Source organism: Pungitius pungitius, chromosome 18, assembly GCF_949316345.1.
Source record: "Pungitius pungitius chromosome 18, fPunPun2.1, whole genome shotgun sequence".
Classification (NCBI taxonomy): Eukaryota; Metazoa; Chordata; class Actinopteri; order Perciformes; family Gasterosteidae; genus Pungitius; species Pungitius pungitius.
In genome coordinates, this window is record NC_084917.1 from 2,109,349 (window position 1) to 2,136,950 (window position 27,602).

Consider the following 27,602-nt stretch of genomic DNA (forward strand, 5'->3'; position numbering starts at 1 on the left):
ACTTGCCTCCTTTAACCCCAGAAAGACATAGGTCAAAGGTCCCCTACCCCGGCCTACCCCTGTGGTAGGACCACTTCTCGGCTGGCCTTCATGCAGCAGGTCAGCTTACCCCCCCCACCCCCCCCCCCATGCTGCTCGGGCCACTGAGGTGACGATTTAGTGCAGTAAAGAAAAAAGGGTCCGATTACATTTTCTCTCCTGCGACCAAGTGCAGAGAGGTCAGCGTGGCTTTAAATGGACGTCAAACTGACATTTCAGAAAGGGCACGCGGCTCATCTAGAAGCCCGCTGTGGCTTTTCAAGTCTGTGTATATTTTGGTTTGATTTCAGCACTTTGGATATCGACATATCCCCCAAAAAACCTACTGTTGGAATACAAGGGACTGGTGTAAGCCTGCGCTCTATGGTATCTCTACGAAGCTAATGTAAACTAACTAACTAGACTATCAAGCTCCAAATTAGTTAAGCGCCAGTGTTGGTAGACACGACACCGCCCCGGGCCGGGCCGGGGGGTGGGGGGGGGAGGTGTCGGTGCATGCTGGAAAGTCTGACACGCTTATAAATACTTGTCTCAACAGTCATAGTGAGGAGAAATAAATGGATTAGTGAGAAGAGTCCTGTCTGTGCGACTCCAACTTCCCCGACGAGGAGTTATTGCGATATTTTAATTCGTGACGGGGCCGTGTGTCACGCCGAGAAAGTACCGATGAGCTCGCTGCAAAAACAAGACAAAAACGCGAGGAAAAGTGTGCAATACACGAGATTGCACAATATACTGCCTTCTCCCATTGCATATATAGGATTTAATAATAATGGATGACATAGCGCCACACCTGCAGCCCGAAGCCATTCATGGTATGAGGATTTTTCTGGGTCAGGAGACCCAACACGCCCTCGCAGGCATCTCGCTGCACTGGGCTCCACGGAGCCGGTCGGCCTGCAGACCATGCGAAATGAAAGGCAGTCAATCTTGGTCTTCCTCATTCTACCCATCTGTTTCCTGAGTGGACACAACAACAACTACAGGCTCCTCTATTAGAACATCTGATCCTTTTAAAGAGTTTCCACAAAAGGTTCCTGATGCGGTTTAATTCTGTCGTATTAAGACGAACGTCATTGATAGAAGTGGAAAGAACACAATATTAAATGTACCTGTAAAACTGACCATCACTTTCACGGACACAGCATTCACTGCTGGCAACTACCCCCAGTGATATCATTCTTTAAATATGTTATTGAGCAATAACAATGTGAAAAAGAGGAAACTTTGGGAAATCTCTCTTTGGCGAATGAGAATATTTTGTCAGCAACAAGGCTGCAGGGTTTACGGCACCGGAGAAAAAACACAGGGGCGACAAATAGGGGCTTCAAAGTGAAGAGAGTGTAGGAGAAGCACCCATCTGCCACCCATCCACTACAGCAGGGTGGGTGATGACTCAGCACTGCTGTCGGGGACAGGTCCCTCGGGGGGGACGGGTCTCAGGGGGACAGGTCCCTCGGGGGGGACGGGTTTCAGGGGGACAGGTCCCTCGGGGGGGGGACGGGTTTCAGGGGGACGGGTCCCTCAGGGGAAGAAGCAGCTCGCATGGTGGGTAAGACTCTGGATGCCTAAGAATAGAGGTCCCGGAGTCTTAAGAGGCTCACAGCATGAAGCATTCCCGGGACGGTGCTGCCGCTCTGGCTCGGTGACGTAAGCAAAAGACGACTCGGCGGTCGAGCGGGTGATTCAGGCTCTTGTTTACATATATTCTGAATTAAATGGCACTTTATCGCCGTCTACGGAGTCGTTTAGAGGGTTCACAGAGGATTCACAGGAGGACGTCTCTCTCTCTCTCTCTCTCTTCCAGTTTGTATTCAACAAGTTAAAAACTAAACAAAAAAAGAACATGCGCTGGAGCTCTCGTGTTTACCTTCTCGTCCTCGTCCTCGTCCCCGCTGTCCTCGCCCCCCGGAGGCTGCGGGTCTTCCTGCGGGTCTTCCCGGGGGTCTTCCTCCGGCTCGTCCCCGCTGTCCTCGCCCCCCGGGGGCTCGGCGTCTTCCTCCGGCTCGTCGCGAGCATCGTCTCCGGGAACTTGGACGTCCAGCTCGGGCGTCACTTCTTCTTCTTCGCCCTCCGACATCGTGTCCGAGCCGGAGGACGACGACGACGACGACGACTCGCTTCCACAAGAAAAATAACACTTCTGCTCCATGTTCTTCTTTCGGACGTTGACTTGGTGAATTTCAAATCAACAGACGCGTCCATCTAAAGACGCGAGGTGAAACCAACGCGTAACTTCGCTGGTAATTAACCTGTCAACGCACCTGTCCGGGGAGTTCATTTTCGCTGCAAAATAGCACTTTATTTTTATTTTATTTTTTTCTTCTATTAAGCCAAGTAAAAGCAAAACGACGACGTATCGATATTAAAATACTTATCGAGCCCGCTGTGTGGGTCTCCTCTTCGCTTAAAAGTGGCCTCTGTTCGTCACTTTGTAGCGGCCCGACTCCTTGATGTCACCGACGCCTCCACAACACGCGCGAGACCCTGAACTGGCCCCGCCCACAAGGTGCGCGGCGGGGCCAATCAGATCACCGCAGCTTCGAAACGAGGCAGCTGAGGTGCACATTGAGGGGAAGGTGGCCTTCGGAGCTTTTTAAAAAAAAAATCTGTTGTTGTCTCAGTTTTAGACAACAAACGTGTTCGGGTAAGTTGGAGGACAGGGGTCCGTTTCAAGAAGCGGGTTTAGTGAAAACTCAGAGTTTGTTAACCTTGAGATGAGGGAAACTTGTCTGTTTCACAAAGGGGGGTAACCTCCTATTTGAAACGGACCCCCAAAGGGTGAGTCAAACCCTGAACTCTGAGTTGAATTTACCGTGAGATGGGAAACTCTTAAGTTTTGGGTTTCAGACCAGCTGTTTAGAGTTGGTTCAATCAAGTGGGAGTAGGTTGACTCAGAGTTGAGCGCGTGCACCACCACAGTATGAAGGCAGCATGAATGGAACATGATACTACGACTTTCGGGTCGGCATATGGAGCCGGAAATATTAATGCAAGCGCACAGCGAGTATGAAAACGTCATTAGAAGCAAAGCAACAACTGCAGCAGAAGACAGAGAAACGGCGGCGTGGGAGAAAACTGCTGCTCGGGTCAACGCTTAAGTTCCAATACAGGATGTTTACATGCACACACAAAGTGATATTTCTTTGACATTCTGTCTTAAAACCCATTTCCTGGGCCCTTGCGGCAGGAGACACCTGCGGTTTTAGTAAGACCTTAGTATTTGTGAAAAGAAAACAAGTCTAGAGGTGCAAACTAGCTGAAAATGTTTTCTTTTAATAATTGTCTTTGGATTTGACTTTTGTCTTTGTACACAGCTCTCTTTTTAAAAAAAAAAAGCCCCTTTGTGTTTGAGGTTCTGATTCATTGGTTTATTTAAAGTGTAAATGAACAATATACATACCTGTAAATGTGTTTGTCATCTCCAGTCTCTGGACAGATGTTTCAAAGTCTCCCTAAAATCCATACATCTTCTCTTTGTTGTAAAGATGCAGTTTTATTAAGATATCACGTTGGTGAGTCCATGCGTAACACAGTTGCGTAGTTAGTTGTGACAGTTGAGAGGGTGTGAGACGGCAGCGCACGTTTAAAATACACAGTGCAGCAGCGATGATGTCATTATTATCTAAACCTGTTCGGTGATGGGTCCAAGCTGCCAGAATCACTTCACCTACAAGAGGTGTTGGCCTCTTTTCCACTTGTATTCACTTGCAGTGGAAGGAACGAAGAAGACAATCGGGAACAAACTAAAGAGAAATAAAAGCTGAGACTTAACACTACGATAACCTTAACTTCTCATCTAGCGCCATCATAAGGTCAGTGTCAAGTTCTTTAGGAACCAAATACCTGCAAAGCTCAGAAATCCTCAGCTGCACAAGCTTATGAAAAGTCATCATGCAAAGGAACCAATACAACCTCACACCACTACACAGATTCTCACTCTGTACGTGTTTCCTGTTTACTGCAGCTATTCTCAATCAGTAGTTTTCTAGGAAATCTTGTGACAGAAAAACAGAAGTGGAGTTGTTCCTGGATTCATTTGTTCTTTTTCACAGGTTGTCCACAAGAGGCCGCTGTTCACCAATCAGCTCGCGGTGTCATCTGTTGTTGACGTTGTACTTTTAACACTTTTTTTGTGTGTGTTCCGAAAGGAAACTTTTGAAAGTTCGTCCTCTGGTTGTTTTTAATCTTCTTGAAAAATCCTCTCAAATCACATTTAATAACTTTCGGGGAAGATTTTCTTTTTAGATTCATAAAATCCACATCACTGTTTTACCGTACACATTCATTTCATGAATCGCATACATAATAAATGATGAACACCTGTTTATGACGATTGCCAAGTCTCTGGTAGGTAAAAACCAAGGATTGTGATCAAAGCGAGACGTTCTGAGAGGAACCCACGCCAACTTTCCACCCTCGTAGCCCACAAGAGATTTCCATCGCTTCGCTGATCTCAGGGACGATAAGAGCAGAAAAGAGGAGAGAAACATGAGCTGGCAGGCGTCGGCTCACTTAGCAGAAATTCATTTCCTCTGACGGGATCTTTTGAGGTGCACTTCTTATTTTGATCGAAGCTTTGGGATTTAAAGCATTACATCCTAAAACACACCTGTGGCAAAACTCCTCTGATGTAAACCTGCTGCTCTTGGTCTTCTTCACGTCTAAATTGGTTGACCTTTTTCAACCTGGGGATGAAAGAATGGTCATCACAGACAACAACCAGCAAGGGTTAGAGCTGCTACAGGGGTTTAAGGTGTTAACACCTCCGTCGTGACAAACGGCAGTAATGAAGTCACTGAAGTGAGAACAGAACTTCCTGTCAGTGCATATAGCTCAGCACTGAAGGAGGAACATGCAGCTAAAAGTACATGGGTGCTTAAAACCGACGACACATAGATAAGGCCGCACATAGTGTTACTGTAGTTAATGTCATCCGCCCCTTGCTGCAACTATCAATTTCCGCGTTTTACCTTTCAAATAAAGAAACACAAACAGTAAACAAGTAGGAAGCATATTTCCTCAAAACTATGATGAAGGACATCTCTTGGATGTAAAAACAACTCGTGTAAAACGGGTTTGATTTAAATTTCTTAACTCAAAGCGTCACCAGAGCCTCTCACGAGGGTTTAGTGTCATTAAAAAAGAGCAATGAAAAGGTTTTTTTTTTACAATGAATATAAACATTGGCTCTCAATGTAGCGACTAGAAGCTAACGGTAGCTAACATTAGCACAGGGCAAACAGCGGCAAACGGTGCTGATGGGGGTAACAGTGCTGACGGGGGTAACAGTGCTAATGGAGGTGACAGTGCTGACGGAGGTGACAGTGTTGGTGGGGGTGACAGTGCTGATGGGGGTAACAGTGCTGATGGGGGTAACAGTGCTGATGGAGGTGACAGTGCTGATGGGGGTAACAGTGCTGATGGGGGTAACAGTGCTGATGGAGGTGACAGTGCTGATGGAGGTGACAGTGCTAACGGAGGCAGCTTGACCCACACGTGGGTCGGGCAGCGTTATTAAATGTAACCGTGGAGACAAGCAGACACGCTGACGGAGAGGCTCAGAGTGACCTCGTTGTCTGCTCGTTGCTTTGATTTCAAGTGTGATTCTGCACTCCCCCCCCCCCTAACCCTAACCCTATTAAATTATTAGTTGCTGGACTGGATTTGCTCTCGTTTTTTCTTCTCTTTTAAGTAAAATACTGTCTTAAGTCTTGGATGCTATTAATTGTTTATGTAATGCACTATTGTGGTGAATATTATACTATTTAAACTCAGTTTTTTGAGAATGACAATTTTATTCCACCGCATTTCCCTCAAAACATCGACTTACAGAAACTGATCAAAAACGAGATAGTTTCATTCAGTTCTTTGAAGGCGTAAAGAATTCTTGAAAAACATCAGACAAAAGTCATCTGTCTTCACGCTGTGAGTCAGAGTGAACTCAAGGAAGCTCATTTTTCAGTAACTGCTCGGAGAAAAGAGACGTTCCTTCAGTCACTTGGGGGTTCTACTCTATTTTTGAAAAGAAGAAGTACAACAAACAAAAAAAAACCTGGAGTCCTCGAAAACCGTTTCACAATGTGCTGAACCCGCCCCCTTTTCAGCGAATAACTGCCCAGAGTGTTTCCCCCTGGCTCAGTGTGAGTGGCAGCTCGTGTGCATCATGGCTCAGATGTGGGAGTGACGCTCGACGCCGCTCTCCGGGTTCAGGGTCACTCGCTCGGTGCCGGGTGAAAATGGTCCGTGGTGGATTTCATTTGGATTTTCTACCCTCAACGTGTTCGTCCTGCGCGTCCAGCACTCTGCAGTTTTTCATCTTTGGTGAGTGGCGTTTCATTTCTTCCTCTGTTTGTTGTATTTTTAGACACTGAAAGCGTTTTTTTTTTAGAATAGAATAGTGCATCATTGGCATCATTCTGGTAGGTGTTTGGTCTATTATGTTTCCTATTTAATAAATGGAAAATAAATTATATAATTAAATTCAGTGTTGAGGAGGATTTTTCTGTAACCTGCTGAATTACTTCACTATCGTCCATCAGCCATTTGTTAAACAACTCTTATAATTAGTATCCCTAAAGCTTCCTTTCTGTGTTCAACTCAAGGTCTGATTCTTGTTTACTACACAACGCCCTCCAGTTCAGGTATTCTATTCTATTCTTGTCATCATATTTCAATCACGCTGCTGCTCAAACTCTAATCCAATGATCTCTAATGGAAGGGATAGAAAAAAGGATTTCCTAAAAAGCGGTACCTTACTTAGGGTTAGGGTTTGGGTTTGACGTCATATTCACATATTGTTCCAGGGAGGTGCAGCTCATCCAAAGACTTTTCCCAATATCAGAACTGTCGGATTCACCCAGGTAAAAAAAATAATAATTAAAAAAATACATTTGTCAGCAGCTGTCATCACATGAGATTTCTTGATTATTATTTTTTTGACCCCCTGCTTCTCCCTTTCAGATGGAGTTCATGATTTGGATTGTTTTCGGAGGCGTAAACCACCTGTTACGGTGTGTGTGTGGAAACCAGGGAGGCTCCCATCGGAAAACACGTACACACTCATTGTAAAACAACTGCCCAGGTGAGCGTTCTCCTCCCTCAGCGCAAGTCCAATCACACAAATTGTTAAAATGTTCTCTTCACAATAAACGTCTCATCCTTCAAACCTTCTCTGTTCGTAGAAACTATTGCCGTGTTTACCCCAGCATCACTAACTTCTCTAAAAAGATTGATATATTCGTCACGGTCAACATGACGGTGGAGGTTGTTGAACACAGCAAGTCGGCAAACTGCACAAAAGCAGTTTTCGGGGGCTCCCCAGGGAGCTTAGGTAAGGTCCACCGAATCGTGCTTCCATGACACGGTTTCTCTTCGCCCCCGACTGAAGGTGTTGTTTCGTTTTTTTTATTTTTATTTTTTATAATCACATTTCAGTGCGGTGTGGTTCTCCAAACGAGGTGACCTTCAGCCGCCGCTCTGGAAGTCTGCTCGTGAACGTCAGCTGGCCCCGGGAGGACGCAAGGGCCATCAAGAAGTTCTCCGTGAGCTACAAGGCGCCGGGCGGGCGGTCATGGAGCGAGGTCCGTTCCAAAGTACCTCCTCCTCCTCCTCCATGCGCCACCATCAGATACTCTGTGTGTCTTTGTTTTATGTACCAGTTTTTAATCGATGAAGAGACGGAGATGTGTATCTTGTTGAGTCTCTCTGATGGTGTGAAAGTTATGGTTCTGTTCTATTTTTTTTTTTTTTCATTAACGTTTCGGATGATTCCTCGTGTCATTCGCTCGTAGCCCGTGATATCCCAAAATGCAACGGCGTGCAGGGTGGACAATCTGAACGCCTCGCTGGTCTACAGCGTCCGGATACGGTGCGTCACTAGTGATGGATGCCCACAGTGTGCAGCGAGTGAGGCCCACACAGTCCCACCAGGTCAGACTGGTTCATATGGAGCCAAATCCAGGTCAAAAGTTTGGTTTATTCAACAAAAAAGAAATGTGAACCTGAAAGTTTTGTTGTTGAACATAAAAAAATAAAAAAAATACAACACTGTATTCAAAATAAAAATAAGTGGATGAAAAATGTTTTGGGTTGAAAATAGTTTTGACTCAGTTTTATTATTTTTTTTGAATAAAATGTGTTTTTTTATTCTTCACTTGTATTTATTTTTTGATATTCACTATTACATTTTTCGGTTGCAGATTTGATATTTTCCGGTTCAAACCTTTTTTTTCGATTCAAAACTCTTTTTCAGATTCAAAACTTTTTTTCCGGATCTTTTTTTTTTTCACATTCAAACTTTTGACCCTGATGTGGCGTAGGGGGCGGGGCGTCGGCTGAGAGGGGCGTGTCATCAAGAAAGTTTTGAATCTGAAAATACAAAATCTGCAACCGAAAAATATAATACAGTGAATATCAAAAAATAAATACAAGTGAAGAATGAAAAAAAGACATTCTATATATTATACAACCCGAAAATATTTTTCGTCCAATTATTTATATTTTAAATAGTGTTGGTTTGACATTGATCAATGTTCAACAAAACTTAAACTTACAGGTTCACATTTTTTTCTTCGAAAGAACAAAACTTTTGACCTGGATTTGGCTCCACAGGTTTAGCCCCTTAATGCTTTCTTATCTCGTTTCATATTTGCTAAAGAAACGTCCTCTTTCAGAACTGACCACCCAGCCGCTCATTGTCCACCTGCAGGACACCGACATCAGCGGGAGACGAGGCTCCCGCCTGCTTTCTTTAACCTGGAAGGTCATTTTTCCACCTCACGTTTTGACTCGCACTGGGAAGAACAACCACCATTTTCCCGCGCAGCTTTATGCCCCCCCCCCCCCCGCGACCCACGTGATGCCGTGTGTCTCTTACAGTTTCCCGCCGAAGAGCAGCACGACGGGTACCGCGTGACCGTGGGGAAGGCTTCCGGAGAGGCTCCGCGGGAGGAGATGAACACCTCCCGCCCGGAGATCGCGCTCGTCCTCTCCCACTCCGCGTACCACCTCGCCATCAGCGCCGTGAACAACGCCAGCACCTCCCCGCCCGTCCGCCGGGCGGTACCGCAGCGGGGGGGCGGGCCGCGCCGTGAGTCACGTCAAAGGGGGGAGGGGGGGGGGGGGGAGGGGTGTGTTAGAAGACGCTGCGACGCGAAACCCGCGCGCGTGTGTAAGGTTCATCACGTGCCTTCTTCCCCCCCCCCCCCCCTCCCACAGGTGCGGGAGACGGGACACTGAACGTGACGGCCCACGGCAACGCGTCCTTCACCGTCTACTGGAGGGACGACCTGGTCCGGGACTACGTCTGCTACTCCGTGGAGTGGACGAGGAAGGGCCACGCGGCGGCCTACAGGTCCTTCTACCAGAACAAAGGCAACCACAGGAGCTTATCTTCTCTGCCAGGTGCGCAGGTGCCCGCCGTGTTTTTGGGAGGGGGGGGGGAGCTTCTTCCCCAGGAAGTATGTTCACTGGCGAAAGGAAGAGGGAACAATGCACTATTCACGTAGCAGCCTTCCAGGGGACCAAAACCCGAATCCTGCATCACACAAAAGCACGTTGGGGTCGGGGTCGGGGTCAGCAGTTACAAAAGACACATTTTAGTTTTCCCTCACACGTTGTTTTTACTTCCCAGAGCCTTTGGAGCCCTTCACGCGATACAGCGTCACGCTGCACACGCGGCCCGACAGGGACACCTGCAACATGAAGCGCGTGAACAACAGCGAGAGCACCTACGGGACGACGCAGTTCTACTCCACCCAAGGAGGTGAGTCGTCACCGCGCCCCCCCCCCCCCCTTCCCAACGTAAAAGGTACCACACCGGTAACTGATCTGGATTCTGTGCCCTCAAAGCTCCCGGCGGCGCTCCCTCCAACATCAGCATCTCCCGGGTGACGCTGGATTCGGCGGCGCTGCGGTGGTCGTCCATCCCGGAGGAGGACGCCCGAGGCTTCCTGCTGGGCTACAGGATCCACTACAGCGAGCACCCCCACGGGAGGCCCGGCACCGAGAGAAGTGAGCCCCCTCCCCACCCTCCCCCCTCCAACCGGGTCACCCGCCGCCTCGGTTTTGTCAAAGTGAAAATTCAAGTTGTGCAACTTTTTGTATTTGTGTCAAAGTCAAAATGAGGTGGTGGTTCTGCTTCAGTTATCTGACAGAATCTGAGGTGCTTTGACCCAGAAACATGATTCTTTTCGTAACGTGAACTCTGAGGTGTAGCCGGTCTCACTTGGTGAAAACCAAATCGCTCTCTGATCGCAGACGTCACGGTGGATCCGACGCTGAACAGCTTTGAACTGCGGAACCTCAAGAGCGGCACCGCGTACGAGGTCCAGGTGTCGGGCTTCACCGCGGCAGGGGAAGGAGTCCGAAGCCCGGGGAGCCTGTTCAAGACCAACGAGCAAGGTCGCGTCCACCCAATGACGCGCAGCGTTTCCATTTCTGACACGTTTTGAACAGCCGCACTCAGTGCTCCTCTTTTCGCTTTGCAGAATCTTCTCATCTCCGTGGGATCATCGCCATCTTTGCAGTTGTGGCCAGCGTGCTGATGTTTGGGCCCGTTGTCTTAAGAAGGTACAGCCTCCGTCCTACACCTTTTTATTATTTTTTTTTAAAGGATAAACATCTAACCGCACCTGTGGCTTGGCTCAGGGCCAAAGGGATCGTGTGGCCAAGCATCCCGAACCCGGAGAAGAGCAACGCCATGCAGAACATAGACGAGCCGCGCGAGCTGGTGAGCTTCTCCCTGAGGTTTGCAATGACACCCGACAGACACAAAAGAACTCGATGAGAAGCCGATGCTTTACTCCACTCAGGAACTGCTGGAGCCCATCACCACCCTGCAGGTGGAGGAGTGGGACACGGCCAGCCTGCGGCTGGAGGAGAAGCAACATCTGACCCCCAGCTCCGAGGGGGAGGGGACTCTGACTGGATCCACCGAGACGGCGAGGACTCTGACGGGAGGCCCCGCAGACGCCACGGGGGAGGCGGTCCCGGACGTCCGCGGCGGCCCACTCGCCCCGCCGGGTGGGTACACCACGCTGGACATGTTTCAGCGGGCCACGGAGAGCCGGACGCAGGACGCGGGGCGGGCGGCGACGGGAAGGATGGACTACATCGGACAGTTCAGCACCAGCCTGATGGTGGACAGCGAGGCGGCGGAGACGTAGCGGGAGGGACGTCAGGAGAACCGTCCACGTACCGGCCTCAACGGGGACGGAATGCAGGTGTCAAAACGGGGACACGGTGGACTGTCAGCCGAACCTCGACAGAAACCCGAGTCAGAGACTTCACTAACGCAGCGGAACCAAGTGAAAGGTCTCTTTATTGAGGGGGGAAACAGATGAGATGCATCGCTCGTGGACCCCACACACACACAAGTTCTTCTTCACCGGGTCAGCAGATCCACGCAGATTCTCCTCGGGGAGGAACCTTCCTACTTTACTGACCCAACTGTATTGTGCTGGAATTCATTTTTTACTAAACTTGATCACAACTTCAAACTGAAAAAAAAATTAAAAATAAAAACAAGAAAAAAAAAAAAAAATTCTAAAGCGAAAGGTGAAATTTAAGTCTCTTTAAAAATATAACCATCATTTCAGGAATTCAAAAAAAAAAAATGCTTGCAGATACACCTGAGACGATCATAATACTGAAGACTGCAACACCAGAAATGACCGAAAAACAAATGTTCAAATAAAAAGACAAATCCACAAAAGTCCATTGAGTGTTCTGCTCTAAAACCCACGATGACGATACTTGAATAAAACATCTCATTAGCGGTTTAACATCCAAAACAATAACTTCAGGTTGCAAGTGTCCATATTTTATTAGAATATTCGGTACAATCTCAGTCTAGGCACTTTTGACCCTTCTGTGCTTGCAGTGGACTGGAGACATATCCGACCCCCCCCCCCCCCCCCCCCCCCCCCCGCGCACTCCGTTAGCTTCGTTAGCTCAAAGAGAAGCTAACGAAGCTAACAGACATTTTGTAAACCGCCAGAATTTCTTTTATTTATTTTTTTAGAGTTTAGGCTTGTTTTGGATCTATAAAAACAGTAAATCTTTTTTTTTTTTGTCTTTCATCTCACAGCATTACAATATTAACAGGAGAGGGAAGAATATACATTGTTGGGACTAATCGTAAATATAAAAAAAATGTAATTAAATGTACACTCATAAAACAAAAAGAGAAAGTAAAACAGGGTTTTTCTCGCGGGACGAATGAGTTAAGCATCTTTTTACATATATATTAGCGACTGAACAACTTCAGTCATAATTACAGCACCTGAAGCCTTAAAATCAACAGCACACATTTCTGCAGAATGAAGCAGAGCGAAGGAACACAGCTCCGCTCACGTCGTTACGTCTCCCTTTAACAGCACGCCTTTAGAGCAAATGAGCATCTTGCTTTCCCAATTCTAAAAGTCTCCATGCACCGAGAGGGGCCCCCAGACCCCCCCACACCCAGGAGACGCGTCGTGTACCGGTTGTTTCCACCAGTTAAAGGAAAACTGGAGAGTTTGGGGAGATTTTATCAGAGCAGCAGAATAATTAAACCTCCCCTCAGTGGGATATGATGCGTTGTACTTAGTAAAAGGACATTTGGTTTACTTCCCTTCTGGTAAGCAGCACGTACACACACACACACACACACACACACACACGATAACCGTCTGAATAATACAGTATTTATTTTACAACAGGTCATTAAAGTGTAAAATGGAGCTGATAACTCACCTTATGATAAATATTAGAAACAGACTCAAACATCGCTGCTGTTTTCCACTGAAGTTACTCAGGACAGAACCGATGGACAGACTTCTGATTAATAACAACGATTCACTCCTGAAGGAGTCAGTCAAGCTCGAAATATGATGCAATCCAGATTTGACTTTGTGCACATGACTAATTATTCTTTTGAGAACATAAAAAGGAAAACATTTAAAAATCTCTCAACCTGAAAGACGCATTATTTTTGTTGACAAATTTCTGCTAATGGAAAGGCTTTTTGGACTCCTGAAGTGGGCGGTGGAGAGGAACGGAGGGGTCGGGTAAAATCCACGGGACGATAGAAATATGGCTTCATTTTGTTGGAGAAACATGGATCGCTTCTTCTTTCAGAAGCTCTGCAGCTGCACATTCAGTCTAATCTGCTCGGGGGGGGGGGGGGGGGGGGGTGAATAGAAGGCGCCGAGTTCCTTCAGTAATTGACAACAAAGAGGTGGATGAGCGTGTAAGAATCATCAAAAACCAATGTGTTGGTTTCTGAAGCCTTCTTCAAAAAAGGTCTTGCGCCTCTTGTGAAGAGGACGAATCGGGAGCTTCCTCCGCCGTGCCGAGCGCTTCCTCGCCATCGGCGGAATCAGAGTAAAAAAAACAACAACAAAAAAAACAGACAAGAGGGTCTTCGAGGTGACGATGGCAAAGACGCGCTGCTGCTGAGTGGTTTTCGCCCGGCGTGACGCGCTGAGATCAGTCGGCGGCGGCGCCCGTGCGCGCGCGGCCGGCCTTGTGGGTCTTGTGGCTGCCGTTGTGGCGGGTGCACGCCGTTGACGTCACGTCTTCTCTCTCGCTCCCGTAGTCTTCCTTCCCTGCTCGGCCGTGGTCCTTCGGCGCCTGCAACGAGCGACAATCAGACCAAAGCGTCACGAAGGATCCAAAAGGATGAGTTTTCCTCCTCAGCTTATCTTATATTCGTCAAAGCGATTCGCTTTTCTCCCCCCCCCCCAAAACTGACGACCCCAGGTGGGCTCTTTGTTTGCACCTGGTTGCCACGATACGGAGGTCCAAAAGCGTGGGAGTAGGAAGGCCTACTTGACCCCGAGCAGCACTGCCTTCACAGAGAAACGTCTGAAACTGTAGATTAGCAGAAACATCTTCTGCACTTTAACTTCTCATCTGCTTCTTCTCACGTCGTCTCATCTGACAGGATTATGAAACGTCTATGACCCAGTTCAACTCATGTTTTCCTCGTAATATATTTTGATGCCTTTGTTCATCATCCGTGACGTGAAATTAGGGCATTTCCCAACAAAGTGGGCGACGACGGCAATAAAACCCTCTTTGCTGCAGTCGCTGTGAGCCGTGTGCATCGGACCCGAAACGGTCAACTCTGCGCTCTTCTGCGTAGAGCATGAGCCTGTACAGTTGCAGTGCATTATGGGGGTTATGATCGTTATCGACAGCAGATGGAGAGCGGTAAGATCAAAAGGTGTGGCGCATTTTATCTTGCAGCCATCGCCTTTGTTTGATCTTTATTGCAAACTTTAAAAACTAGGTCAGCTTTGAGGTGCGAACAAAAACATTGACAGTTTTCTCAGGGAGGGGGGGGGGGGGGGGGGGGGTTGCGGGGGGGCTCGTAGCAGCCGTACCTTCTTTGGCGGAGCCTTGCTCTTTATCCGGTCCTCCTCCCTGCGGCTCCTCTTCCTGGATGTGGAGCGGTCCTTTCGCTCCCTGCTGCGCTCCCTCTTCTTCTCTTTCCTTCCTCTGAAAGGAGCAAATAAGACAAAAAGGAAACAAGTCACAATCTTGTGGAAATCCCAAAAGGTGGATTTAAAAAAAAAAAAAAAAAAAAAAAAAATCAGAAACACAGAACATGGCAGCAGTTTCATGAGGCCGGGAGTGGATTCACCTTTTTGGGGAGGGTGACCTGGCTTTCCTTCGAGGGCTCCTGGACCGATCCTTACTCCTCCTCCTGTGGCCCCTGATAACAACAGTCATTTAGGACAATATAGTCCATTTGAGGAAGAAGCTACAACCCACAAACTTTATAATTTATAAACAATGTTTCGAAAAGGCAGCAGCAAAAAGAGAGCCGGATCCAGGACGATGGCAGATTGAATAAGAAGCTGGTGACCTCTGCTGCCGAGTGCCGGGATGACACTGACGCGCTGTATAACGGTCACCTCGAGGTCGGCGCCTCGCTTTGCTCCCACAAACCTGGAGCGGCTGCGGCTGCGCCTCTTCTCTCGGGAGCGGGAGCGCCGCTTGTGGACGCCTCGGGAGTTGTGGGGGTCGACCCTCGGCGACACCTTCGGCGCCGGTCTGCTCCGACGGGAACAAAGAAAATAAGAGAAATGAGCCACGGACCGGACACGCGAGGGCGGTTTCCCTCGCGGACGTCAGTGGAGGATTCGCCGTTTCGCCACCTGTGTTTCGAGCGGGAGCGCTTCCTGTGCGTCTTGGAGAGGGACCGCGAGCGGGACCGCCGCGACCTCACCGAGCGGCTGGAGGAGCGCTTCATCACGTCAGCTGGAGGCAGAGCGGGCAGTTGTCACACGAGAATCCATCACCCAAATCCCACCCCCCCCCCCCCCCCCGAAAACAGCATACCTGGCTCTATGGCGGCGGCGATGGTGAACTGGGCTTCTCTCACCCGCTTCATCACGCTCTCCAGCTCCTTAGCGGCGGCCTGCGGCGTCATCTCTGGGGGCTTCACGATGGCGTTGTTGGAATGGTTCACCCTGAAAGACACGGATCGGAAAAAAAAAAAAATCAGCCCAACACGGACCCCCCCCCCCCGTTTTGGACGTTTTGCTGGTGGTTTCAGGGAGACAACACACGCACTTCAGGGGCCTGTCTCCGAACATCACGCCGTTGAAGGTGAGGGCGCGGCCCACCGAGTCCTGCTCCACGAACTCCACGAAGGCGAAGCGGGTCGGTTGAGTCTCGTCTCCGGCCATCCGCACAAACTTCACCTCGCCCACCTGCTTGAAGAACTCCAGCAGCTGGTCGGCGGTGGTGGTCTGCGGGTAGGGGGGGGGAGCGAGAGGGGATGAACGAGATTGTAGCCACAGCATTGATTCTTTTTTTGGGGGGGGGTTGTGATTTATCTTAATCCCCTCCAGCTGGAATCGATCTGGTCGAGAGTTCACTTGTTAAAAGGGTTCATTTCATTGATCTGCTCTCCTACATCATCATCATCATCATCTAACACTCTTCTTTTTACTATTTCTAATTTCTGGTGGTTTATTGATGGCTTGTGAACATCATTAGTCTTGTAATGTAATTTGTCCAGATTTATCAAGAATACTGTTTTTGTTAATTAAAACTAGAGGTTCGTTTTATTCTTATTGACACTGAATCAGCTCCACGGCCGCCTAAAGAACTGTTCAAACGGATGCCGAGTAGGTTCAGTGCGGACACACTTCGACATTACGTCACCTGTGAGTTCAAGTTCCCCACGTAGACGGTCCTCCTGATCTCGTCCACTTTTGAGGGATCCACATTTCCCATGAGGGGGGGCTGGGCGCTCGCCGATGCCGGGGGTTCCAGGGCAGCCGGCAGCCGAGTCACCATGGGAAGGCTCAGCTGTGGGTATAACACACACACACACACACACGCGTTAGTGCACCTTCAGGGGGCTTCGGCGCTCCCTTCTGGGACGCAAAGGGAGTACGTGATGGTACCACGGGCTGCTTCCCCTTTACAGCCTGCTGCCCGTTCGACGTTGAGGAATATCAGATGGGTGTGGCCTCGGAGAGTAGGAGGGTAAAAAGATGGCGACTCACGTTCTGAAGCGGAGCGGGAGCGGGAGTGGGGATCGGTAGCAGTCCACCGCCGGGGATCAGACTGGGTACCGGGGCGGCGGGTGCCAAGAGAGACAAGGCCTTGGCCTCTTCTGGGATTTTCCCTGCAGGACAGAAGCAGATATTAGTGAAGGAAATAGAAGGACGCTTCACTCTGTCTCCTCTATGTCTGCACAATTAGCCCACTGTATTCTAGAGAGAAAGAGAGCATACACTTCTCCATACAACCTACAAGTGTTTACTACTGGAGACCGAGCATCCTTACTTGGCTTTTCTTAAATTATTCTCCTCATCTGAATTATTCTCAATAGCGATTGATCTTTTTGTTTCTCAGAAAAAGTTACTCATTTGGCCTTTGTCTCTTTTCATTGATCAACAAAAAAAAGAGAAAGAAAACACAATGCAGAGAATGAGTCAACACTTTGATGCAAGGGTCACCTGTACTGGAAACATATTGGTCATGAACCATACGATATCAAGCATGGGCGCTTTTCCATGGGGGGGGGGGGTGATCGTTTCCAGTGTTGGAAAGGTGTGCAACACAAGACAACCCCAATGGCTGCATCACTAATAGCACACAGGACATCAAATACAGAAAAGAACAACAATTTTAAGAACTGTGGGAAATGTTAGCCAAGACTTAGCCATTAAAAGAAAACAAGCTCATTCCTCGATGGGTTAGAGCTGGAGAAGAGAGCTACGTCAAGACCAATAAGAAACAGAACTACAGATGATGTAACTGGAGGCACTGAGCATGAATTACCATTTATAACAAAAACAAGGTAAAAGAGAGAGAAAAGGCTGTTGAATGGAGAGTTGCTGTGTCATCATTTAACATTAAAACATCTGTACCAGACCTCTGTGACGTAGCAATGTGAGGAGGCGGGGGAGGGGGGAAACCTTTTACTACAAATGGAATTTAAAAGATTCTACTGGGTCTCACTTTCATAATGTCTAAACCCTGAATGTCAACAGCAGGAGGTGACAGTGAGAAAAGTGTTAGTGATCCTCCTAGCATCCCTTGTGTGATACACATCCCACCGGTATGCCGTAGCAACCTGGACAGAACTCAATCATACACAAGCCGCAGCTGTAGCAGAGAGAGAGAGGAGGGTGGGGGGGTTGGACAATAATCAAAAAACAACAAAAACCAAAAGTAAATATAAAAACACAAAGCTAGATATAAGCAATACTGTAGTTTCTAGATAGAGACAGTAGAGAGTGGACAACATGGGAAAGTATGAAAGAAAACAAACCAAAAAGAACACAAAAAAAGGAAATTTAAAAATAAAAAAAATAAAAAAGAGACAAGGTGTCCATCTTGGAAGGTTCAGCAGGCTATTCTCCCGGTCACATTCCCCCTTGAAGGCTGCGTTGGCCCGATCGGGGATAGTGGCTTGGAAAACAATGCCTGACTCAGGCTAGTGTAACAGCTGGGCCAGTCTAGTCATCTGATATGCACACATAATCACACAGAAAGAACATACAGAACCAAATTAATAAACTCAGTAGCCATCCAGCACCAAGTCACGTGGACAAAAAGCATCAAGTTAGGTGACATCATTGTTTCTTTCTTTTCACTGAATACAAACTGGCACTTAAGGGTGGGGGGGGGGGGGGGGAGATTGGGGAGAGGGAGGAATAGGGGAGAAGGAGGAATAGGGGGGGGGGGTAAAGAAAAGGAGCACCAAACAAAAAGATATGAGAGAGAGAGGGAGAGAGAGGAATGGGATCAAGTTAGGTGGACTTATTTAGTCACTTCCATGAAACAACTTACATTGATGGCAGCTAGTTATGGAATATACACAATGCTACTTTATTGCAGGGTCCAGTGAGGTAAATATTGCAGCTTCACAAAATAAACAAAAACAAACAAACAGAAGGAACATGGCTCTAGTGTCGTAAACCACCTTGTGACAGCAGACGGAACAGAGTGGATAAAACCAGCCACCTGCCTCTAAAAATAAGAACTACCCAACAGCACAATTACGCCAATTTATCCACGTGAATAATCAATGAAAAATAATCCAGATATAAACCCCGACACCAAACGGTGGGATTCAAGTAACGGGAGTTTTTTTTTGGGGGGGGGGCATAGCAAGTCCACTGAAGACACCTCAGGACACTTTACTCTCGTTTCCTTTCAAAGACGAAACGCACTCACCTTCCGCACATGGCACTACTATCAAGGCTCTGTCAACAAACACAGTGTTGGTGAGATGTTGCGCCACACCAACACTGGCGGGGTCTCGGTACTTTATGTAGCACACTTTGGAGGAGAAAGACAGGGGGGCATTGCTGTAATGGAAAAGAAAAACAGAGAGAGATAGGGGGTTAGAGGGGGGGGGGCGGTTAGTCACGTACGGCTCGGTGTTAAAATGTGAATGTAGGCCGCAAAGCCGCGGCGTCGCCTGGCCGGCCGTTGCCGGTGTCGAGGTGCTCTTACTCGGGCGGGTAGAGCCGCAGCTCCTCGATGTCTCCCAGGAAACCGAACAGAGTGCGCATCTGCTCGCCGCTCACGGCCGAGGACAGGTTGGTGACCTGGACGACGGCAGTCCCCGGTATCCCGCTCATCCCGCCTGGCCGTTTGTAACGCGTCGAGTGCCTTTAAAGCGTGGTATTAGACGTATATATATATATGTATTTTCTTTTGACAATTATATATTTATCTATGCCCCCCACCACCACCACTCGGAGCTAGGCATAGCACATCCAAGCGGGCGGAACGAGAGGTTTCTTCGGCTTCCTCTTAATTTGTGAAGAGAGGTGGACAATACACGCTGAGGCGCACTACCGCCCTCTAGTGGGTCGGATGCAGCAATACTACCATCCAAAGTTCAAACGCAGTGTCCATGCAATATCACACGCTGATCCAGATGTTTTTCCAGTCCAGTCGTATTTGAAAATAATAATAATGATTGTAACCCACCTACTTCTGCATCATTCTCCCAATAATAACTCCCTAAAAAGATGTGATGTTTGGCCTCAAATTAGCATCTGATGTACCATGTGTTTCTACAGTATTACTATATGTATATGTAGAGAGAGAGAGAGAGAAATTCTTATAGAAATTCATATATATGTACATATAACAAATTGTAGCACTTACATTGTACTTATAATGTCTCTTATCTGTAGCAAATTGTAAATTGGCGTATTGGATGAAAATTCGCTTTCTTGCATAATATTTTATATAGAATATGGCATAATGGAAATCATTTATTTTCAAATCACCAACAAACATTTGCTGTCATCAGAATTACACATTTTTCCTGTATGTCTGTGATCAAAGTAAATAAAATAAACTTAAATCTGGTGTATCGGTTCCGGAAGTAAAGAGGGGGGAGGTTAATAGTGGATGCACACCTTCGTGGACGGTACTAACTGCGCATGCGTGAATCTATCAAAACACCGAATGAAGACGGGTGACTGCACGAGGATATTCCAATAAAACAATGCCTTATCGAGTAGAATAAGTCTTTATTTATTTTCACTATTGATAAAAGCATTAATTTGTTTCCATGTTCAAAAATTGTTCTTGGCCATGGTTTTCTTTTTTGGGATTAACGGAACGTAACAGTAGCCAGCAAGCTAACTGCTAGCTAACCTGCTGTATTGCGGTTAGCTTTGACAGCCAGAGGTTAGGACACATTAGAGCTAAACGGAATGAGAGGCATTTTATATTTGCTTTGGTTTTATATTCCAGTTGTTTCCGTGTTTCAGGCGTGCGGTGACTTTGATTTGATCCCAGTGTGACAGTTCGGGGAGTGATCAGAGAATGGACGTCACCGTGTCAGCCCCCGGTGGGACAGCAGAGGACATGGAAGGCATCTGCGTCATGCCCGACTTGAGCGTCATCAAGACCGAGCAGTCGATGGGCGCGAGCCCCGACGACACGGGCCCCCAAAACGTGGCCATGGGCATCAAGTTCATCCTGCCCAACCGCTTCGACATGAACGTCTGCTCGAGATTCGTCAAGTCGCTCAACGAGGAGGACAGCAAGAACATCCAGGACCAGGTCAACTCCGATCTGGAGGTGGCTTCCGTTTTATTCAAAGGTACGGTTGGGGTTACCCCGCGACGACCTCTGACGTAGGAGGAGGCGGTGGCTCAGGTGAGCTTACTTTTCCTCTGAATGTGTCCCTTTGCCTTTTTCAGCCGAGTGCAACATCCAGACGTCCCCGTCCCCGGGGATACAGGTGCGCCACGTGTACACGCCGTCCACCACCAAGCACTTCTCCCCCATCAAGCAGTCCACCACGCTCACCAATAAACACCGCGGCAACGAGGTTTCCTCCACGCCTCTTTTGGTGCATTGTAGGTGCCACGTTTATGTGTATATTTTGTGTTTCTTCACAAAAAAATCTTTGAAGTAACACAATCTTTGTGTGTGTGTTTGCTCTCTCAGCTCTGTCCATTCATCAGCTCGCAGCACAGGGTGAAATGGTGTTTCTGGCCAGCAGGATCGAACAAGGTAGGCAACACGCCTGGCTTATCAAACGGGGGGGGGGGGGGGGGGAGGAATCACTGTGTGTTTGGAGCTGCAGCGGATTGTTATGTTCGTTATGGATTCATCGGGAAAAAAGTGGAAAAACGGCCAGTGCAATTTCCCAGAGCCCAACATGGAGTCTTTAAATGTAGTTTTAGAAAAACAAGTTCACTTTTAAACAATAGTCAATCAGAAGGTTTTCTTATTTCCTTATTTAACAAGCAGGGGAGTTATTATTAGAAGAATTTCTGCTCTACTAGTCTACATTTAAAATATGGTAAACAAGAAACTTTAGATTTTTAACTCAAAGTCCTACATAAAACACTTTAATAACTAAACTAAACTAAAAGTATGCAGCACCCATTGCACTTTAAATATTAGTATTTGTCAAACCGACCTGCTCCTGCAAAGGATTGTGGGTATGGTGATGACAATGAATGTCGTAATCACGCCGCTCTTTGACAGAGACCGTCATCAACCACCAAGACGAGGAAGGCTTCACCCCCCTGATGTGGGCGGCGGCGCACGGACAAATCGCCGTCGTGGAGTTTCTCCTCCAAAATGTGCGTGAGGCGTCGTGCAGATCCCTCGGCGGTTTGTGTTGATATTCCAGCTCATCCTCTTCAATTTTTTTTTTTTTTTTGCCGGTTCGTCAACTCTCCTCCGCAGGGCGCCGACCCCAACCTCCTGGCCCGGGGGAGGGAGAGCGCGCTGTCCTTGGCCTGCAGCAAGGGGTACACCGACATCGTCAAGATGCTCATCGACTGCGGCGTCGACGTGAACGAATACGACTGGGTGAGAAGGCGGAGATCTGCTCTCGCGTTCCCGCTGTAGTCGATCACAGCGACGAGGACGGGGTGATGTCGTTTGGCGAGGGGCTCCGTGCTGGGGATTTAATGTGAGGGTCGTGTGCTTTGATGATCCTTCAGAACGGGGGAGCCCCTCTGCTGTACGCCGTCCACGGGAACCATGTGCGCTGTGTGGAGATCTTGCTAGGTGAGGACCCCCACCCCCCACCCGTGTTACTGAGAGAGACACACCTGTGGAAGGAAACCTCCATCTGTGATAAGTCTTAGGGGAAGAAGACAAAGCTTTAGGGTTGCCTCAACCATAAACACGCAAAGTAATAATAACGTTTAAGGTTTGTGTGTCTCCCAGAGAGTGGCGCTGACCCTACCATAGAGTCGGATTCTGGATTCAATGCAATGGACATGGCTGTGGCTATGGGTCACCGGAATGGTAAGTGTGCATCGAGCAGAAGGGTTTTACAACGTTCAGGTGCACAGACTGAGAATGTGTCTGGTGGGGAAAAAACATTCAAACGGTCTCATGACCTTTTGACAACAACAAAAAAAGACAGGCAGCTAATGCAGTAAAACCGTTATAACATAGTGGCGTTAATTGTGCTTTACATACATTTCTAATCAGTCTCTCAAGAAGCCAGAAGAGAAAGCGACAGATTAAAGGTCCCACTGAGCAAAGTATTGTGAGACGTGTTATGAAACATAATGTGGACACAACAAATGGAACTGCGCCCACAATTCAGTTGTTTTTTTTTACTAAACCAACCGGGTCTGAAATACTGAAGGATTGACGCGGCGTTTTCCTCACAATGCATGATGGGACATTAGTGCGATGTGAGTCTCCCTCCTGGGAATGATGGCTCATTAACGTTAAACTAACAAACGGCCTCTGTCTCTCTGTTCAGTTCAACAGGTGATGGAGGCCCACCTGCTGAAGTTACTGATGGGGATCAGAGAATGAGCCGGGCCACAAGCGGCGGCCAGCAGCAACGTTTGGTTTCCGTTCGTGAGGTTAATCAACATTACGTTGAAAGTGTGACGCACATGACGGTTTGAAAGGTGATAAAAACCCACTCAAACATATTTTGTGTTGGATGTGGAGTAGCAAATGTCATGCAGACACAAAGAACAAAAATGTAAATCAGAGGTCTTTGCTTCTACCCAGCATGCATTGCTGACTGCAGCGTGCCACATGACGTGGAGCGCAGTGTGGAACTGATGGAGCTCACCAGGCATGAAGTGTTTGTTTGCAGTCTTTCATCATACGTGTTACCTCCTTTTCCTGTAGGATTTCTTTCTAACTTATTAACCTTAAAGATTCGTGTTATGTTGAATTGCCTCGTGTTCATAATGAGCTCGTTTTGGGTGGACTGAAAGGTTTTTACAAACCGTGCCAAGCAGTTGGATCTTTGTGCCGTACTGACGTTATTTATTTCAAAACTGTAGTTGCTGTGTTGTAATGTGATTAAAGTGTACTGATCACACCTGATTAAAACATCCAATGTGCTGTTTGTCACTTTGATGGAGCTACTTCATACAATCTTATAACCAAACGCAAATTGTCAGACTTAAATGTACAGCATTCTTTAAGTTTATCTTCATATACATTTAGGAAAGATTCTCGCTCTGCTAAAAATGTATTTTGTCAGAAATCCTTCAGTGATGTCGTGTTTCGACATGCATTACAATATTCCAGCTGTGGCAATCTTAGTATAGGGGACAGAAGAAAAAACAAATGGCTATTTTGACAGTAGCAAAGGTTTATTCCAGATATGATGGTTTGAACGAGGCCACAAAGAATCAAGGTTTAGTAACAGATGTACAGCGCCAGCCTTAAAAACCACATTTTACAAACAATCTCTCACTAACGGGACAAACGGAGCACAACAAGCATGTGGAGAGTCTGGTGGAATGAGTACGAAAATGCCTTTCGCTTCTATACTCCTTCCCCCCCCCCCCCCCCACCGGTTTCAATACATCAGAGTCCTATTCTAGAAAATAACTCATGATTCCTAAGAGAAGGCAGGTACTTTCTTCAGGTGTTGCACATTTGACAGAATGCTCACAGCCAAAAGTTGACGGACATTTCATCTTCTAGGGTACTTTAACGATTAGATCTCCACCTCTCAAAATAGACAGAAAAACATCTCGGGCCTCACATGGTCCCGTCGAGTTTTGACACTTGAGGGAGTCCCGTCTCCTCTAGTTAGCCTCGTCCTTGGACGCCTCGTCGAAATTCTCCACCAGATCTGAAACAACAAAAGAATTTGGCGGTGAACTGATTGATTCGGGGAGAAAGCCGTGTCCATCTGCACTAATCACCCTGCGAGGTGCCAGAGCACAATTCAGGAAGAGCATGTTTATCTGAAACGCGATACCCGGGCGCAGTGGAAGCCAAATGATTTGCTCATCCTTCTCTCCCACATGCGCCGCAATGTGCCGGACAGATGGGGACCTCGCAAACTACCGAAAGCAGCTGTAAAAATGACGGGGGTCGAAGCATCAAACAGTTGTCCTCAATTACTCTGAAATGTAAGAAATCTGCCTTTCAAAAAGTTGGGTGCTTGGAGGGTCGAGGGGTTAAGATGGAAACAATTCAAAAAGGTCTGAGTGAACATGTTCCTTCGGTGGGAGAACAAAGGAAACTTAACTTCAATAACAACACAATGGCGATGGCTGTTAACCCCTGAGCCGTCGCAGAGTACATGTGTAACCGTTTGTTGTATTAGCGAAGACTGGAGCTACAGGCAGAGACGTCCTGGGAAAAGATGAGGTTGTTGTAATGGCAACCTCATGTCTCGGGGCCTGGTTTCCTCACAAAGAAAAGCAAACTGGATCTTAAGATCTTCTAAACAACGAACACGAGATTTAAATACAAAACCCAGCGTTGTACCATCACTCTAAAGTCAGATGGATCCCCTCCGCGTGACCCCCCTTTTCAAGGGCCACAAGAAAACAAACCTGCCATGGTTATTTAACTGTAACGGGGGAGGGGGGCATTGTCCCATAGAGGACTATCGTGAAGAAGGATTACCAAATATGGGCATCTGTCCACACAGCAATGTTCCTTTTTTCATAGTGCCGCTGCTCCACCCGTAACATTAATTAGTTTGAGCAGATCCACCATGCAACTCAGATGGATCATACACCAGAGCTTAGAGACCCGTCATCAAAGGAGCGCTCCCTAAGCACGCCGAGTATAAGAAGCTACGTGGAACACTACGACTTCACAGGAGTAATCTTTTACTTTTAATGAGGGAGGAGGTAATTGAGCATGCAACACAAATCTGAGACATTTAAGCACTCACCTGGAACGTCGTCGTCTTCGTCTTCTTCTTCTACTGTTGCAATCGGCGCTTTTCCATCCGATGCTGCGGGAATAGGAAATGACCAGTGAGAAGCTTGTAGAGCAGATTAAAGCGGGTGAAAACAGCAGTGAAAAATCTCTAGAAACGAGTTGAATCGTGACACTATTCAACAGGCTGTGGTGCCTTAAGGTCGCTGACCTTGTTTGGGCAGAGCCTCGGCGAGTCTCCTGAGGCTCGTCAGGCTGTCGGCTCCCAGCTGGTTCAGGATCCCGGGCAGCATCTCCGTCAGCTGCTTGGTCTCAGCGTGGCCGGTGATGGTGAAGGTGTTGGCTGCGAGGGAGGCCTGCACTTTGGGGTTGTTGAAGTGGATGACTGTTCCCTGATTTGTAAACATGTTAACCTGAAAGAGAACAACGTTTTACAGCAACAACAACAACAACAGAACAAGTCGTGCTGACGGAGGTGAAAGTTCACGCCCACCTCCTCGATTCCAGAAATGTTGTTGACGCCGAGCTTCTTTAAGGAGAACTGCAGCTTCTTGTCGTCTGCGGTCGCCGTTCTGTGTACGACCTTCTTCTTCCTGCGAGCGCTACCCTGTGGGGACGTCCAACGCAAACATCTGTGTGAACCTCCAGTTCTCCGCCATCTATTCCTGCATCCTCCCCCGATTGCGTCCATGATCAGCAGGGTTGTTGCTCAAAATTACTGCTGCCGTATGTCCCAAACTATGGTGGCTATGGAAACTACTAGGATGTTCAGAGCTTATGGCATATTTGGGAGCACTGCCTGAGCAGATCTTTAGAAAGCATTAAGAAGCCCCTGAGAAGGTAGCGTGTGGTGCACAAAATAAAGTCATGTGACCCGTGACTGATTTGGTCACTTACCTTTCCGCCGATGCGGACCTGTGCCTGCAGCTTAGCAAGTTTTTCTTGATTCATAATTGTTTCTTTCATCTGGGGAAAAAAAAAGAAATCACTTTACATAAAATGTTTATTTCTACCGAGAGCATCCACATTTTAACAGTTTGACATTTTGGGCATTTTAAAGTATAGTAGATTACCCCAAAAGTATCCAAATCTTACAATGACAGGAATTTAAACTCCATAAAAATGGCATGCAGAACCGTTTGGGTGTAATTCACAAGACCGGAGCGGGTCACTCCCGTGATGCAACTACTTATTGCAACACCGAAGTGCTGCTTTCCCCCCCCCCCCCCCCCCGCTTCGCTACAAATGCAACAGCACGAGAAGTGCCCGCGATGCAAGTTAGCCACTAGAAAAGGTCGGAAGCAAGTGACGCGATATTAAACCACACACACTAACACACAAGAAGAGCCTCGGCGTGGGGGTGGGGGGGTCAGCAGGTTAAATGCTAAACGGGGAGCTGTCATTGCGCTAGCTTCGGGTTAACAGTTAGCTTCCGATAGCTAACTGTTCCCCTCTTTTATACGTCGTCTGTATTTGGGACAACAGAGACGAACACAGTCACACAACGCCAGTGAAAATCGTGTGGCGGTACCGACAAAGCAGGACCTCTGGGTAACGTCAGAGCGGGTTAACCTAACGCCGACGGACCGATAACGGCGACAGTTGCACCGAAACAAGGTGTGGTTCAGCTTTTGTGCGATAACTTGTAAGCTAACTTCAGCTAGCCTCTTGGCTAACAGGGAGCTAGTTGAGTGGGCGGCCTGCCTCGCGCGCTCACAAGCGCAGGAAACGTTAGCCTTCAACCGCGGCAGATTTTCCGGCCATCTGGTCGGGAAAAGCCTTCGTTTACCTCTTGCCGTCGGCTTGGGGCAAAACAGTGGTGGGAAGAAGGTATTTAAAGCTCCTCACTGACCTGTACACTAACGGCAGACACATGCGGGGAGCAAGATGGAAGCGAGAGAGGAGGGAGGAAGTGACGTAGGAGCAAAAGCGCGATAAAGCGGGGAGGGTTTTGTTAACCCCGAGTTGAGCTTCCCGGGCCACACAAATGCAGATATACAATTGGACAGTTTGGCCTTCAGGATGCACCAGTCAAAGATTTTTAATGAATTACTTTTGTCTGATTCTCCATCCACAAGAGTAAGATAAGATTTAATGCAAATATACTTTAAACAAAAAAGGCCTAGGCTGGCCCCCAGGATCTGGCTTTGAAGGCTTGGCTGGGACATGTGCAAAGACGGCCTGGAAAGGCAGCTGACTGCTTACGGGTCTTGTTATTTGTATACGTTCAGGTCATTTCACTGCAAAAAGAAAGAAAGAAAGAAGAAACAAGATCCCCTCTCACCTTGTCAAACCTGCAAAATTCTATAGAGTGTGTCAAAAGGTTTAATATACTGCCTTTGAATAACATTGAAAAGACATTTCCAACATTTAGAGGTGAAAGACTCCTGATCCAACATACAAGAGGCCAGATTTTCTCCTTTAGAACAAACGTTTCCCCCCAAATA

The 27,602-nt window shown here is 47.7% G+C and overlaps 5 protein-coding genes across 18 annotated transcripts in view; 2 read left to right on the forward strand and 3 right to left on the reverse strand.

Moving 5' to 3' along the window:
* mast4 (microtubule associated serine/threonine kinase family member 4) overlaps positions 1–2,634 on the reverse strand; it is a 44,910-nt gene extending 42,276 nt beyond the window's left edge. For 2 of the 7 annotated variants that reach the window (XM_062559032.1, XM_062559030.1), the window contains exon 1: positions 1,910–2,634. In XM_062559032.1, the coding sequence (XP_062415016.1) occupies positions 1,910–2,191 (282 nt within the window). In that variant the 5' untranslated portion in view covers positions 2,192–2,634. The remainder of the gene's footprint in view (positions 1–1,909) is intronic. The other 5 variants (XM_062559033.1, XM_062559029.1, XM_062559034.1 and 2 more) reach the window with 3 other exon arrangements.
* A 3,562-nt stretch (positions 2,635–6,196) lies between these two features.
* LOC119226487 (protein sidekick-2) lies at positions 6,197–11,207 on the forward strand. Its single transcript, XM_037484515.2, has 16 exons — positions 6,197–6,363; positions 6,645–6,683; positions 6,846–6,902; positions 7,003–7,123; positions 7,224–7,372; positions 7,477–7,622; positions 7,833–7,971; positions 8,715–8,803; positions 8,920–9,130; positions 9,259–9,444; positions 9,674–9,805; positions 9,892–10,053; positions 10,300–10,443; positions 10,530–10,611; positions 10,690–10,771; positions 10,854–11,207. Exons 1-16 carry the CDS (start codon positions 6,279–6,281, stop codon positions 11,205–11,207), a joined length of 2,178 nt encoding a protein of 725 aa, XP_037340412.2. The 5' UTR covers positions 6,197–6,278.
* A 137-nt stretch (positions 11,208–11,344) lies between these two features.
* srek1 (splicing regulatory glutamine/lysine-rich protein 1) lies at positions 11,345–19,324 on the reverse strand. Of its 3 annotated transcripts, none has more exons than XM_037484516.2 (11): positions 19,015–19,324; positions 18,733–18,866; positions 16,551–16,672; positions 16,204–16,350; positions 15,607–15,785; positions 15,373–15,503; positions 15,189–15,291; positions 14,980–15,084; positions 14,672–14,743; positions 14,412–14,526; positions 11,345–13,656 (listed from the first exon to the last, which is right to left on the reverse strand). In XM_037484516.2, exons 1-11 carry the CDS (start codon positions 19,140–19,142, stop codon positions 13,513–13,515), a joined length of 1,380 nt encoding a protein of 459 aa, XP_037340413.2. In that variant the 5' UTR covers positions 19,143–19,324; the 3' UTR covers positions 11,345–13,512. The 3 variants fall into 3 exon arrangements, with proteins under 3 accessions (XP_037340413.2, XP_062414743.1, XP_062414744.1); XM_062558759.1 differs by lacking the exon at positions 19,015–19,324 and adding an exon at positions 17,007–18,019; XM_062558760.1 differs by lacking the exons at positions 18,733–18,866; positions 19,015–19,324 and adding exons at positions 17,007–17,135; positions 17,512–18,664.
* Positions 19,325–19,908: 584 nt separating this feature from the next.
* Positions 19,909–23,380, forward strand: ankra2 (ankyrin repeat, family A (RFXANK-like), 2). Of its 5 annotated transcripts, none has more exons than XM_037485175.2 (9): positions 19,909–20,035; positions 20,320–20,626; positions 20,727–20,885; positions 20,977–21,042; positions 21,523–21,620; positions 21,727–21,852; positions 21,987–22,053; positions 22,216–22,296; positions 22,766–23,380. In XM_037485175.2, the coding sequence occupies exons 1-9, from the start codon at positions 20,024–20,026 to the stop codon at positions 22,819–22,821; spliced, it is 972 nt and encodes a 323-aa protein (XP_037341072.1). In that variant the 5' UTR covers positions 19,909–20,023; the 3' UTR covers positions 22,822–23,380. The 5 variants fall into 5 exon arrangements, with proteins under 5 accessions (XP_037341072.1, XP_037341075.1, XP_037341073.1 ...); XM_037485178.2 differs by having other exon boundaries at positions 19,911–20,035; positions 20,328–20,626; XM_037485176.2 differs by having other exon boundaries at positions 19,912–20,035; positions 20,292–20,626.
* Positions 23,381–23,600: 220 nt separating this feature from the next.
* Positions 23,601–27,108, reverse strand: btf3 (basic transcription factor 3). Of its 2 annotated transcripts, none has more exons than XM_037485179.2 (6): positions 27,008–27,108; positions 26,053–26,121; positions 25,649–25,762; positions 25,367–25,568; positions 25,169–25,231; positions 23,601–24,109 (listed from the first exon to the last, which is right to left on the reverse strand). In XM_037485179.2, the coding sequence occupies exons 2-6, from the start codon at positions 26,119–26,121 to the stop codon at positions 24,063–24,065; spliced, it is 495 nt and encodes a 164-aa protein (XP_037341076.1). In that variant the 5' UTR covers positions 27,008–27,108; the 3' UTR covers positions 23,601–24,062. The 2 variants fall into 2 exon arrangements, with proteins under 2 accessions (XP_037341076.1, XP_037341077.1); XM_037485180.2 differs by having other exon boundaries at positions 26,945–27,057.
* Positions 27,109–27,602: the final 494 nt, after the last annotated feature.

What these genes read in the sequence shown, in the direction of transcription:
- LOC119226487 (XM_037484515.2), top strand. Translation starts at nt 6,279, where the DNA reads ATGGTCCGTGGTGGATTTCATTTGGATTTTCTACCCTCAACGTGTTCG. An exon ending in GAGCTTATCTTCTCTGCCAG is followed by an intron (nt 9,445 to 9,673) that starts GTGCGCAGGTGC and finishes TTTACTTCCCAG; the next exon opens with AGCCTTTGGAGCCCTTCACG. An exon ending in TAGACGAGCCGCGCGAGCTG is followed by an intron (nt 10,772 to 10,853) that starts GTGAGCTTCTCC and finishes TACTCCACTCAG; the next exon opens with GAACTGCTGGAGCCCATCAC.
- srek1 (XM_037484516.2), bottom strand. Translation starts at nt 19,142, where the DNA reads ATGAGCGGGATACCGGGGACTGCCGTCGTCCAGGTCACCAACCTGTCC. An exon ending in CGCCGCCGCCATAGAGCCAG is followed by an intron (nt 15,292 to 15,372) that starts GTATGCTGTTTT and finishes CTCTGCCTCCAG; the next exon opens with CTGACGTGATGAAGCGCTCC. An exon ending in GCAAGGCTCCGCCAAAGAAG is followed by an intron (nt 13,657 to 14,411) that starts GTACGGCTGCTA and finishes CGCTCGTTGCAG; the next exon opens with GCGCCGAAGGACCACGGCCG.
- ankra2 (XM_037485175.2), top strand. An exon ending in ACGTGAACGAATACGACTGG is followed by an intron (nt 21,853 to 21,986) that starts GTGAGAAGGCGG and finishes ATGATCCTTCAG; the next exon opens with AACGGGGGAGCCCCTCTGCT. An exon ending in CTGTGTGGAGATCTTGCTAG is followed by an intron (nt 22,054 to 22,215) that starts GTGAGGACCCCC and finishes TGTGTCTCCCAG; the next exon opens with AGAGTGGCGCTGACCCTACC.
- btf3 (XM_037485179.2), bottom strand. Translation starts at nt 26,121, where the DNA reads ATGAAAGAAACAATTATGAATCAAGAAAAACTTGCTAAGCTGCAGGCA. An exon ending in ACATTTCTGGAATCGAGGAG is followed by an intron (nt 25,569 to 25,648) that starts GTGGGCGTGAAC and finishes GTTCTCTTTCAG; the next exon opens with GTTAACATGTTTACAAATCA. An exon ending in CGAAGACGACGACGTTCCAG is followed by an intron (nt 24,110 to 25,168) that starts GTGAGTGCTTAA and finishes TTGTTGTTTCAG; the next exon opens with ATCTGGTGGAGAATTTCGAC.